This window comes from Mercenaria mercenaria, unplaced genomic scaffold (assembly GCF_021730395.1).
Source record: "Mercenaria mercenaria strain notata unplaced genomic scaffold, MADL_Memer_1 contig_1157, whole genome shotgun sequence".
Lineage (NCBI taxonomy): Eukaryota > Metazoa > Mollusca > Bivalvia > Venerida > Veneridae > Mercenaria > Mercenaria mercenaria.
This window is the reverse complement of record NW_026459136.1, coordinates 50,653-64,774: the sequence shown is the minus strand read 5'-3', so window position 1 is coordinate 64,774 and position 14,122 is coordinate 50,653. Positions and strand designations below refer to the sequence as shown.

Below are 14,122 nucleotides of genomic sequence, written 5' to 3'. Positions count from 1 at the left end.
AAAATAAAGGGAGGTAATTTGTCAACAGTTATCTTTCCTGATTGTCTGAGCCCATCTTTCATCATTAATGAATTTCCACATCAGTATCTTCATTAGCTACTGAGATATATCCATTTTAATTTGAAACAAAGGGAGGTAATCTGACAAAAATTAGTCCATAGTTATGTACCCTGATTGTCCGAGTCCATCCCAGGGTATAAATCAAATTTCAAAACATCTTTATTACTTACTGAAATAAACCTAGTATTTTAATTTGAAACAAAGGGAGGTAATGGACGCGACAGACTGCCCCCGTCAATCTACCCAAAGTCACAACCAGTTCAAAAATCAAATAAAACTATGCCTCACAAAACTGGATGAAATTACAAAATGGTATTACAAAGTATAAAAGATGCTAGCACAGAAAAACAAGATGGTCATGCATGCAATATATATAAAACATAATCAAAGGCCTGAATGGCCTGAGTCGGCTAATGATTGATGTACTGACAGTATAGTCTACCAGTTTCAGTTTGTTTTTAGTTTTTTTTCTTAAAATTTCATAACACAGCTCGATATTTACCCAAAATATTATATCCGGATACGATTACACTTTTCTCCAGTTTGAACAATAAATTTTACAAATTGTGATGATACGAAGACATTTAGCAGCAATTGGCAGTATCTGACATTGAAGTTTACGGTTAAATTACCTCTTATTTAAATCTTTTCATAAAAAAGTTGTTTCATTTCGTGAAAGCAGCCAAACATAGACGATCTACTTTCGATTTCAAAAACTACAAGAAAATACAATTTAATGTTTCGCCGATTTGTTTATTTCTCGAAAAATAAGAATTAAAATCATTTTTAATATCAGTAGTAACTAAACAAACCAGTAAGAGCTTCTTCTTCCGATAATTTATCCGTTTACTGACTGCAAAATTCAACCCACGCAAAGTTTATAGAAATCATACGATGCGTGTTTACGTTCAATGTGGGAGAATTAAGGCTGATCGGCTATGTTACCTAACGCATCCAGACGATTCAGATTTTGTTTTTAAAAAAGCATTGTGTGCGTTTCTGTAATTTTATATACGTTTTTATACGCTTAGAAATTATTAGACATGCGTATTTGCATTATTTCTATACGTAATTTACGCTAATACGCATCTTATCTGGAGCCCTTTGCAACTATTTTTTGTCTTTCGCTGGATGTTACCCAAGCTTTGTAAGCCTGCGCAATTCTTAAAATGCACATTTATGCTTGATGAGTTACATTCGAGTATTGCACAATTACAAGTCATAAATATGACAGATTACATCGTATATTGGTCATAGCAAAGGGAATTGACACAACTTAACTTCATTCATGCAGTGAACTGTTTGAAGTTTGAGAAATCTAATGGAACTACATCCCTTCACTGTGTTATTTGGTCCATTTAGAGAATCGTTGGATAGCAAGGACTCGTCAAAAGGCTTTCAGCCTTTAGCCGACTCAAAAATAAAGTGAGGTTATTTGTAATAGTTAATTATTTTCCCCTGATAGTTTTCAAATCAGCATCTTCATTAGTTACTGGGACATACCTATTTTAATTTGAAACAGAGGGAGTTAATTTGACATAAAATCAGTTCATAGGATTTTGTAATATGGAATCTGACTGGTTCTCGTAAGGACTGATACAAGTGCAAGTTTGATTAAGATCTAACATCTCTATTGTGTTCATAAGATGAAAATTTCTGGTAATTCAGGTAATTCAACCATAAGTAACGAGTCCTTCACCATCCGCATCATGGACCACTCCATCTTGAATATACTTCACTCTGTAGGCTGCAATGGAACATACTGAATAACTATTAATATACTGCAAACAATTACTGGCAAAAAGTAACTTTTTAATGCTATTGACATAATGATATAATGTTAATTGATTGTTGGTGAATGATAAAATTAGGTCCTAAGTATCTGCCTACTGGGAGGAATGTTTTAATTACTATTACCTTGCTTTTTATACTAAGTATCTTGAGCATAACTTCAGAAGTATTAGTGGTATATGTTTGATACTTCACACAATGATAGCTGCAATTGTGAAGTAGGTCAGCTTATTACGTTTCTTTTTTAATTATCTTACTTTTTTCGTATAAAACAATAAAATGCTTGTCCAGAGAATAACTTGAAAAGTATTCAAGACCTTTAATGATAGAAGGTGAAAGTGTTGGGAATCATGACTCGATCAGTTGTATTGATTTCTTTCTTAAAAATTCTTCGCTTTAGTAACTGCAAGGGAGTTAGTGAGATGTTATAGTAATTTTAAGTGTAGTCAACCCTTGATCACAGATTATACTCTCAGTTACTTATTAAGTCAGTGCCACTATAAATACATGTATAACTAAATATACTTACAATTTTTGTTAATCCTTATAATCCTGGCCTTGTAGGAATGTCCATCCTTATACAATGCCCAAACTTTTTCACCAACAGAGAACTGAAAAGACAAACAAATATTCTCATTTATATCTATAGGAACTTGCACAATGTCAAAAGGTAACAGAAAAAGAAAATTTTGATAAACATGAAAATATTTGTTGTTTTTGTAAAGAGGGCTTTGAAATTATTACTTGACACATAAAATGCATTAAAACACTATTTTTTGTCTTTTCTCAATCAAATTTCTATTGTGTTTGTACTGGGACAGATATAATTATATTTCCTCAGTGATTGAAGAGTTCAATACATTTATAATTCTAAATTTACCCACGTAATATCAAGTTTAAGTTACTGGCAATAACTTTGTGCTAATGTTCTATGTCTCCGAAGGTTTAAATCCTAGCACTGGCTTCAATTTCTTTTCTTTCTTGATCTTGATTTTTTAAACATGTTTAAATGCAATATATATTACCTTCTGATATAAATAATGTGTCATAATACTTATTTTCATGCAAAATAATCTTTTGCCTAAATATGACGGCCAGCGAGTCTCTTTAAGAATTTCATTTGTTGATCAAACAAGTAATTTTTATGGGATTTTCACTACTCACTCAAAAGCTTTTTGTCTCACCACAGATCATACTTTAATTTACACTGAAATTCTGAAAGTCTAATAAACAAGAGCATGAATTACATGCAAAAACTTGATCAATGTAAATTATTATATCTATTACCTTTACTTTCTTGCTTGGTTGCTCACTTTCATCCACCAAGGACTCCCTTTCATTCTCAAGTGGTCGCTGCAAAGGAAAACATACAAGTAAGAGTTTAATGTCAATTTTGACCTTTAACATCTATGTGTGACCTTGAACCTGCATCTCTCCAGAGCACATCTACTCATCATAGACAAGAAACCCCTACTGACCTTTGACCTTAAATTGTGACCTTGACCTTTAAGGTAGGGGACCGAGTTTTGCGCATGACACGTCGTCTTAAAATTGGAAACATTTGTTCCAAGTAATATTAAAATCCCTTCATGGATGACCGAGTTATGGACTGGACACAAAATTGCGGACGGCCAGCCGGACAGAATGATGGGCGGACAAGTGCTTTCCTCTAGTTCCCGGAACCAGTAGGGGACTAATAAAGATCTACCTTATTACGTCATCTTTGTTTGCATAGTTCTTTAATCCTTTTCAAATATTCTTAAAACAATTAAATTTTTTCTGCAAAATCTATATTTTATCATTGTGTGCAGGTAATTTTCTTCCTACATATCTGAAACTTGTTACCTCCCTGAAATTCCTTGTATTTTACAAATTACTTTATAGTAATTTATTAAGTTGTTGAATAAATTTGATGAATTACCATGATTTTATTTAGTTATATCATGCAGAAACCTATGTTCTGCCACTTGTGATTATAATTTCAGAAAACTACAATTAAACTCATTTTCTGGAAAGTTTAGACCTACAATTCCAATTCAAAATGTTTAGTGATTTGCCAATTTGTCACTTTATTAATATTCTTTTTCACATTGAGAAGACACATTTTTGCATGGGAAGGCTTGATTCATAAGCAAACAAATTTATAAATAATTTACCTTAGTCCTACTGGATTTTTTCTGCTGACTTTTGTTCTCACCAGAGTGAGCCTTATGATTAGCGGCCATTACTGCATACTGGAAAGTAATTGTACATGTTAAACATGTGACAAATGTCATGAATTCATTATAACAACAATTAAGTCTTTCTTTCACAATACAATCATCAATCAAACATTCTGCAAATAATCTCTTTGAATTCATCAAACTCATATATAGTTGTCAAATTAGACAATATCATCTTCCAAATCGAAAATGGATTTTACTTTTGAGTGAAATACTAAGTAATATCATGTCAGATGTGTAGTACAGTTAAACCAGTATTAAGCAGCCAACCCAGTGGAAAAAGGTGGCTTTATAATGTAGGTAATTTATACAATGAGTTTTGGGAAATGAGGCAACTACTTTAGATATTGGCTGATTAATAAAGATGTCTGCTAAACCAGGTTTTACAGTAAAGTAATCTTAAAGGCCCAAGTGATAAATTACAATGCATTATTTGTAAACTGACTGGTACAACTATAAAAAAAAGATCTATTTCCATTCTAACGCAATCATTTAGATTAAATCTAACAAATGTGCTAAAATATTTGTTGTGCAATCCTAATCAATTGCTTTTTCAACATCTCATGCAAGCATGATATACTGGTTTTAGATCATGCTAAAATTCTTGTATCTGTATGAAAGGACAAGCAAACCATGTTCTTTGTGCCGTTACCTTGTTTCACTTTCTACAGGTATACTTTCAATGAGACTGTTGCATGCAAAAATAATGTGGAAACAAAATGCTTATCATCAAAAGATTAACGTTTTACATACCTTTTTTACTTCATCTCTTAGTTTTTCTATTGTTTTAAGGTGATCCTTATTGTCAATCTGCAAAAGAAATATTGTAAATCATTAAAAACAAGGAATCAGTAAAACCATAAGTACTTGCGGTTGTCAGAATGTGGACAAAATCAACAAGACCCCGGTAAAGGGAGATAATTAAATAAATTGGCATTCAACGTTATGGTTCTTAAAATGAACTTGCTGAATTTGCATGCAGTTTGAATAAATAATTGTGATATTTTAGTTATGCCCCAGAACAAAACATTGAGTAAAGGGAAATAATACAAGAGCTGTCACAGGAGACAGCGCGTTCGACTATTTCGATGGTGGATAGTGAAACTGGGCACATCTGAGGAAACTAGAGCTGTCACTGGAGTGTTTAATGACTCCAATTGTGGATGAAGATATTACACAATAGCCTGAGTCTATGTCAAAAATGTCAACTTAAAGTAATAAGACAGAAAAAAATAAAATGTATCAAAACACTATATAAGTATATCCTAAGCAAAAAGGGGCATAATTCATTAAATATTGGTGCCAGAGTTATGCACCTTGTGTGGGTGATGTTGTTGAACAACTATTTTTAGTTTGAATCAAATCCATTCAGTAATAACAGAGACAGAGTGAAAGTGCATTAAAACTTTAACCTAAAATTCTAAGTACAAAGAGGGAGTAATTAATGAAAAATTGGTGCCAGAGTTATGCACCTTGCACTTTGCACCATATGGTGTGAGTGATGATGTTGAACAACTAATTTTAGTCTGAATCAAATCCATTCAGTTATAACAGATGTAGAGTAAAAGTGCACCAAAACTTTAACCTAAAATTCTAAGTAAAAAGTGGAAATAATTCATGAAAGATTGGTCCCAGAGTTATGCAACTTGTGTCATATGATAAGGGTAATGATGTTGAACAGTTGTTTAAGTTCGAATCAGATCCACTCAGTAATAACAGAGATAGAGTGAAAGTGCATAAAACTTTAACCTGAAATTCTAAGTAAAAAGGGGAATAATTCATGAAAAATTGTGCCAGTGTTATGCATCTTGTGTCATATGATGTGGGTGATGATACTGAACAACTATTTTAAGTTTGAATCAAACCCATTCAGTAATAACAGAGATAGAGTGAAAGTGCATCAAAACTTTAACCTTAAAATCTAAGTGCAAAGGGGGGATAATTCATAAAATATTGGTGCCAGAGTTACGGCCCTTACATCAGATGATGTGGATAATGATAAGGAATAAGTATTTTAAGTTTGAATCAAATCCATCAAGTAATTACAGAGATAAGTTGAAAAAAGAGAAAGTGCACCAAAACTTTAACCAAGGTTGGGATGCGGAAAGACGCTGACGCCGGGGCGAGTAGGATAGCTCTTCTTATACTTCGTATACTCAAGCTAATAAAAAGTAGGCCATGTAGAGTTGTACTTCTTTGATATTGCATTTTCTATCGGTTGCTTCTTTCATACTGTGATTTTTCAATCAAAAGCCTTTTACAACTTCAAGTCATGTTCCGGACAAGCATTATTAAATACAGGGGGACAACTTCACAAGGTCAAAATAGCTAATTCTGGTCCTTTCAGGGGCCATAACTCTGGAACCCATTATGGGATCTGGCCTGTTCAACTAAGGAATCAAGATCTTATGGTGATACAAGTTGTGTGCACGCTTTTGAAGTTTACAGATTGTGTCCAGGGTTTAATTACTATTTTCTGTGTTGTTAATTACTGAGTACAGTTACTTGATGCCTGGTTGCTTTTGGGATTCTCCAGAATAAAATGTAGCAGTGATCAAGTGATACAATGCAAAAATTTAGAAGTTTCACAAAAAAAAGTTCAACATCATGGAAACCATTTTTGTAATTTTTAGTCAAGAGATTATATTACTTACCAATTATTTTACTGCTTCCAGCAGAGTCAGGTGGTGTACTTCTGGTTGCATTGTCACTATGTATTGATGTATCTGAAAAGGAGTAAAAGTTTCCTTTCCTTATTTTTTGGTGTATGTGTGTGTGTGTGTGGGGGGGGGGGGTTAAGCTATATATCATAAAGACTGTCTAAAGCTGAAAAGCTTGCATGATTCTAATACTTTTTGAGATACATGCAAAAAAGAAACAACGGTCAACTAAACTTCAATATTTTTTAATTTTTCAGGGGCCATAACTCTGTAATTTGATAATTAACATTTTTGTTCTGGCGACATGGTAGTTTTGGCACTACGGCTTAGTTCAGACAAGATTATTTTCAACTTTGTTTTTATATTTGCTTTTCTTTTTAAAATACTCCTCAAAGACAGTTCTACTAATAAAAGACCGATTATCCTGTCAACAAGAATCGGCAATTTTTGTGAGACTGGGTCTCTAAAACATATGCGAAACACATGAAATTAATAAAATTTCAATGCACGGACAGATGGACAGACGAACAAAGGCCTGCTGCATATCTAAATGCCTCCACACTCCCTGCTTTAGAAGGGGAAAAACAACTGTAGTCAAATATCGGATCTATGATGAAATTTAGTTAGTTGGAGCACTCCAGACAGTTTTAGTACCTGTGTCACTGGCTGCCGAGGACCTAGATTCACTGCTAGTGTTGTTGCTTTTGTTCGCCAATTCTGTCACTGAAAATCAAATAAACAACAAGAGCTCGTCGAACACGAAATGCCCCCCTTGATGCATTCAGTAATTGCACAAGGAACAGAAATTATATGCTCACTGTAAACAAAAGTTCTACCATTCTGGTTTAATCTGATCTTGACCTTTAACCTATTAACCTAACAAGAGATTACAGATTGATCTTGGTGCCATCCACTGAGCCATTTTTGAATGTTCCAAATTTCAAGACTAGCTCAAGGTCAAAATCAAGGTCAAATTTCATTTAGGTACAAAACAATGTGTATGTGGTCCAAATCTGAAAGCTCAAAATCAAGGTCAAATTTTATTTTGGAACAAAAAACTATGCATGTGGTCCAAATTTGAAGTCTGTACCTTCAAAAATGTGAAAGTAGGTCACTAGGTCAATAACAATGTCAAAGTTTTTTTCAGTACACAAACCTATGCATGTGGTCCAAATTTGAAGGCTGTAGGTACAGAAATGTGAAAGTAGGTCACTAGGTCAAGATCAAGGTCAACTCATGTCAAGGTTCATCTTGCCACTCAAAACTACACATGTGGTCCAAATTTGAATGTTGTAAGTTATGGACATGAAGATTCTAAGTTTTTCCCTATATTAGTCTATATGAACCATATGACCTCTGGGGCGGGGCCATATTTGACCCGAGAGGGATAACTTGAACAAACTTGGTAGAGAACCACTAAATGATGCTACATTACAAAATACCAAAGCCATAGTCTTTGTGGTTTGGACAAGATTTTCAAAGTTTTTCCCTATATAAGTATATGTAAACCATGTAACACCCAGGGCAGAGCCATATTTGACCCTAGGGGAATAATTTGAACAATCTTAGTAGAGGACCACTAGATGATGTCATATACAAAATATCAAAGCCCTAGGCCCTGTGGTTTTGGACAAGAGGTTTTTCAAAGTTTTTTCCTATGTAAGTCTATATAAACCATGTGACCCTAGGGGTGGGGCCATATTTGACCCCAGGGAAATAATCTGAACAATCTTGGTAGAGGACCACTAGATTTTGCTACATACCAAATATCAAAGCCCTAGGCCCTATGGTTTTGGACAAGAAGATCTGAAACCATTTAACTGTTCCTGGCCAATGTGACCTTGACCTTTGACCTAATGACCTCAAAATCAATAGGGGTCATCTGCTGGTCATGGCCAACCTAACTACCAATTTTCCTGACACTAGGCCCAAGCGTTCTTGAGTTATTGCCTGGAAACCATTTTACTGTTCCTGGTCACTGTGACCTTGACATTTGACATACTGATCTCAAAATCAATAGGGGTCACCTGCTAGTCATGATCAACCTCCCTATCAATTTTCGTGACCCTAGACCTAGGCGTTCTTGAGTTATCATCCGGAAACCGTTTTACTGTTCAGGGTCACTGTGACCTTGACCTTTAACATACTGACCTCAAAATCAATAGGGGTCATCTGCTGGTCATTACCAACCTCCCCATCAACTTTCATGATCCTAGGCCCAAGTGTTCTTGAGTTATGATCCGGAAACCGTTTTACTATTCAGGGTCACTGTGAACTTGACCTTTGACATACAGACCTCAAAATCAATAGGGGTCATCTGCTAGTGATGACCAACCTCCCTATCAACTTTCATGATCCTAGGCCAAAGCGTTCTTGAGTTATCATCCGGAAACGGATTGGTCTACATTCCGACCGACCGACCGACCGACCGACATTTGCAAAACAATATACCCCTCCTTTTTCAAAGGGGGGCATAATAAAACTTTATAGTTATGTTCATCGCTTGATCCTAGGAAACTTCTGATGATTTTGATTTCATTTTTCATGTTTAGTGTAAATCTATCAATCATATACATGTCAGATAATGTAATTTTTTTTCAAAATAATCACATCCATTGCAAAACATGCATTTCTTTTCTTAATAAATATTACATCATATTTTTTCAGGCAGGCTCATTTTATCTCTGCCAACTGTCAGCAACATAGTACTACTGTATGTGATGCAGTACATAACCAATATAGAATTTACCGTTGTTTTATGTTAAAACTATTACATAGCTCAATATTTCCTAGTGCGTCAATTAAGGCACAACACTTGTGCACCTACACAAATGTATGTAAACAAGAGCGCACTCCACTATTCCCAACTTGACAGTAAAATGAATATAAGTCGCAATAACAGACCTCTACATTAAAAGGAAAATACACCAAGGGGCATAATTCCGTCAAATTATTGGGATTGTTACCACATATGCAGATGATGATGGTCAAGATATATTTTGAGTTTCAAGTAGTTATCTTATATAGTACCAAAGTTATGTCCAGAAAACAGAGGTTGTTAACAAAAAGTAAAAAGGTGGCATAATTTGGTAAAAAATACAAATCAGAGTTATGGGTATTGTTACCACACATGCAGATGATGATGAAAAGATACATTTAAAGTTTCAAGCCTTTATCTTATATTGCATTCAAGTTATATCCAGAACACAGAATATTGATATTTTTTAATTTCAAGTCATTTTCCAAAGATATCTCTGTAACTGAAGCTTTCGAAAAAAAATTTAACATGAAAATATTTCTAAGTATAACAACTTTGTGCCATAGACCTTGGGTGTTTGTATGCTGAACAATATTTATGTGTACTAACAGTAAGATTAAGCAATAGTAACAAAGATATGCCAGAAAAACAAAGGTTGCTGAAAAACTTTAACCTTAAAAATAAACAAAGTATAACACCTTGGTGACCTTGACCTTGTAATAGGCCCAGCCCCTGTACAAATTTTGTTTCTATGCTGGACAATGTTTACGTATAGTTACATTTAGATATAAGCAATAGTAACAAAGCTATGACATAAAAACAAAGTATGCCGAAAAACGTTAACCTTAACCAAAGTATAACACCACAGTGACCTTTACCTTGAGTATATTGGACTCAGCCTCTACACATAATTTGTTTGTATACTAGACAATGTTTATGTGAAGTTACAGTAAGATATAAGCAATAGTAACACAGATATGACAGAAAAACATAGGTCACGCCAACACCGTGACCAGTAGAATATCCCCCATTTTTTCTGAACATTGAAGCTAAAAATGTTAACAAAGGAACATCAATTCAAATATAAATTTTGAGACATTTTTCTTAATTCTGCACCAGTTAAACCAAATAAAGACTAGATGCCAAAAGAATGTCACAATCCTGGTTCAAAATTACATGACAGTATAAATAGACTGAATTTATATTTTTGACTAAAAGTGCAAACAAATGCTTCCAACAGTGCACCAGTTGTTTTTTTCCACTTCAAAATTTAATTGCATGATTTCACTTTTTGTTAGGGTTTGAGCAATGGGCAAAACTCCTCAAAAGTGAATGTTATGATAGTAGCACTCCAAAACTGAAGTGCTTCCTATGCCTATACAGTGCTATTGAGCACAATGTTCTCAGGCTCCAAGCAAAAATATATATCATGTTTACCTTTCTCTTCAAACTTCTCAATAAAGGCTGCCCTTGTCTCTAGGGGAAGGAACGATTCATTGAACTCATCTTTGGCTCTGAAATTTCTGGCATCCACACACTTGTCTTTTCCTTGTATGAAGGTAACCTGAAAAACAATGAACACTTTAAACAAACTTCGTCACACTGGGTATTCAGGTTTTTAACTGAACCATAGATATGCATATACATGTATATACAAAAAAGACAAGCTGCACAAATAGTCTATACTTGGCATATGTCTTTATTTCTATGATTCTATTATCTTTGTAAAATACTGTTAACCTCAGTGTACGCCTCAGTGGACAGTCTTTTTTTTTTAAATTTTAAATGCAATAGAGAGCAGAATTTTTTCTACAAATTAAAGGACACATCCAATTCCAAAAAAAAGTTTTATGCCAGACTATGGTGTGTATTGTGTTGCAATATTCTTATTAATTTTTTTTCCATTTATATAGCACAGAAACAATTTTGCTGTAATGAGAGTAACATTTTTGCTGTAACAAATTTGAAGGCACAGTAACGCTTGCGTTGACACAACCGAAGTGTTACTTGGCCTTTAAGGAGATGTCACGGCTGACATAGTTTAGCATTATTACAATACACAGTCGGTATTGAAATTGTGTTTCCAATACATGTGCTCATTAGATAAATCCTCAATATCTATGTGAAAATAAGGGATGTGTTTTGTATGATTGCAACACTGTGAGTTGCTCTAATTACTGACAAATGACTGAAAGAATAGGAATTCGTACGAGAGATGGATAGACAAAACGATAGTGAGGTAACAATATATTCTTTTATTGTTTTAATGTACGAGTTGTAAGCTACAATAAAGAATACCCATTTTATGAAAATCAAACTGGAAGTTAGAAATAACAGAAAAAAATTAATTAGGTCATGAGTCATCATATACCTGTCAAAATTTGTCATTAGTTTTCACGAGCTGTCAAAATTACTTTTATCTCTCTATTCTGCAAATGCATTGTTTTTGAAAGTATCTTGGACGGATATTGTAGTGTGTAACTTACTTTACATTCCACATTAATATTTGTGCTTGAAATTGCTTTGTTGAGCTCACCGACGTCACATATGAATGTCTATTGTTTTAGTTTACTGTCTGTTATAACGGTATCAAATCTCAATATTAAGATATAAGAATTGTTCCTTTCTGGTAGACAATGGAAACTATTTGGTTGCATGATTCATAATATAACAGTTTTTGGAAAGAACTGAATATTCTTTGGTTTTTTGTTATTCGCCGGAAATTCAAAAAGTGACATCACCTTAAATTTGTCACAACCAATGTTTTACTGGACCTTTTAACTTGTTACAACTTAAGTTTTACTGGACCTTTAAACTTGTGACAACAAAGTGTTACTGAGGGTCACCATTTGCAATGCCAGATTGCAGTAATTCGGCCAAAAAATGTGCTTCCATGGTGCAGTCGTAAGAAGTCACTAATAAATAGATCCTAATTTTCCAGTTTTCACACATTTGCTTGTAAATCGGGAGCCAAATAAGCAAAGTTTCAACCTGGGATGGATTTTACAGAAAATAGGACACTTTTCATGCTGATATTCACAGGTTTTCGAGTTGTTTCTTTGAAAACATGTGAATATTAGCATGAAAAGAGTGTTTATTCTGCTGATCACTTCTGAATTGTGACAATATGAGGGTACCCAGGCAGCTGACTTCAGTTTACTTGCATTTCACTGCATACTATTTAACAATAAAATATCATACACATAAAATAATGATATTACATTCCTTTCATGAAGAAAAATGTGTACCTTCAAAACAATTAAACTCTGAAGACATTTGCTTGTTATATAATATTAATGAATAGCTGAGATTAGCTAGTACATTCCAAACCCACTAGCTATTTTAAAAAATCAGGGTTTTTTCTAGCTAATTTGGGAACATAGCCTATACCCCCAGAATTGGGAATATTGACATGTAAATGTTCCAAATTGAGAAATAGTCTTTAACATACTTCCATAACTTGGTCATTTTTTATTCCATTTTTGATGAATTTTTTTTTTCAGAAACTAGATCTAGATTGGAAATTTTTGCATTAATTTTTGGAAAAATACATAGATCTACTTTTTGGCATTGGGAATATAGCCGAATAACAGCTATATAAATGGCTGAAAAAAAAAAACCTGAAAATCCACTAGCATTAGCTTGAATGCTTGTTTAAATTTGAACCCTTGTGATTTTAACCATTTTGTTGCCATTTTTACTTGATATTTTCACCAAATTGCATCACATCTCCAGTTTTCAGAAGCATGTATCTCAAAAACTAATGGGAATAGTTTTAAGATCTATACCTCATTTCTTACCTGAGGATCTATGTATGCCCTTTCAAACTTATAAAATAAAATATCAGTTTGTGAAAGTTAAAAAACAAAATCCCCTAATATATATACAAAGATCTATATTATATGTTTTTGACAGTTTGAACTTTGTTTAAAAAAGGCAGAAGGCCTAGATCTACCTGCAAGATAAATAGATCTACACTTTTAACAATCTGCAGTACCCGAGATCGATATTAAATATATAAATTCTAACATTTAAAGATCTGAAAAAGTGAAAACACGTCTTACCGTAAGCAAATGTTTGGCCGGTCCCTTCTTTAAACCTGTCACTATCATGGATTTCTCCTTGGACCCAAGATCAAACACTCGCAGGAAAGAATCTTCTTCACTGAAGCACCAAGCCATCCTTCTCTATATTAAATAATTAATATTTAATGTTGTTGAAAATAATTTATAAATCTTAGATATAGACAATTCGCCGCACTGCTGAAACAGATAGATCTCGAATGTTCAATGGCTGCCTTATTTACACTTACGGCGAGTCCATTTTAAATTACTGCAAATCTGATAATATTTGTTTGATTTAATTTTTATTTTAATAGATCTAACTTATAAAATAAAATATCAGTTTGTGAAAGTTAAAAAACAAAATCCCCTAATATATATACAAAGATCTATATTATATGTTTTTGACAGTTTGAACTTTGTTTAAAAAAGGCAGAAGGCCTAGATCTACCTGCAAGATAAATAGATCTACACTTTTAACAATCTGCAGTACCCGAGATCGATATTAAATATATAAATTCTAACATTTAAAGATCTGAAAAAGTGAAAACACGTCTTACCGTAAGCAAA

The 14,122-nt window shown here is 33.6% G+C and overlaps 1 protein-coding gene across 1 annotated transcript; it reads right to left on the bottom strand.

The window, feature by feature from the left end:
* Positions 1–6,704: 6,704 nt before the first annotated feature.
* On the bottom strand, positions 6,705–13,718 carry LOC128551490 (uncharacterized). The gene is made up of 4 exons (XM_053532364.1): positions 13,556–13,718; positions 10,929–11,055; positions 7,388–7,456; positions 6,705–6,799 (listed from the first exon to the last, which is right to left on the bottom strand). Exons 1-4 carry the CDS (start codon positions 13,670–13,672, stop codon positions 6,720–6,722), a joined length of 393 nt encoding a protein of 130 aa, XP_053388339.1. The 5' UTR covers positions 13,673–13,718; the 3' UTR covers positions 6,705–6,719.
* Between the last annotated feature and the right edge of the window lie 404 nt (positions 13,719–14,122).

Bases quoted from the DNA above. Each gene is read 5' to 3' on its own strand.
- LOC128551490 (XM_053532364.1), bottom strand. From the start codon at position 13,672: ATGGCTTGGTGCTTCAGTGAAGAAGATTCTTTCCTGCGAGTGTTTGAT. The intron at 11,056-13,555 runs GTAAGACGTGTT...ATTGTTTTTCAG, and splicing joins CGGCCAAACATTTGCTTACG to GTTACCTTCATACAAGGAAA. The intron at 7,457-10,928 runs GTAAACATGATA...TTTGATTTTCAG, and splicing joins TGAGAAGTTTGAAGAGAAAG to TGACAGAATTGGCGAACAAA.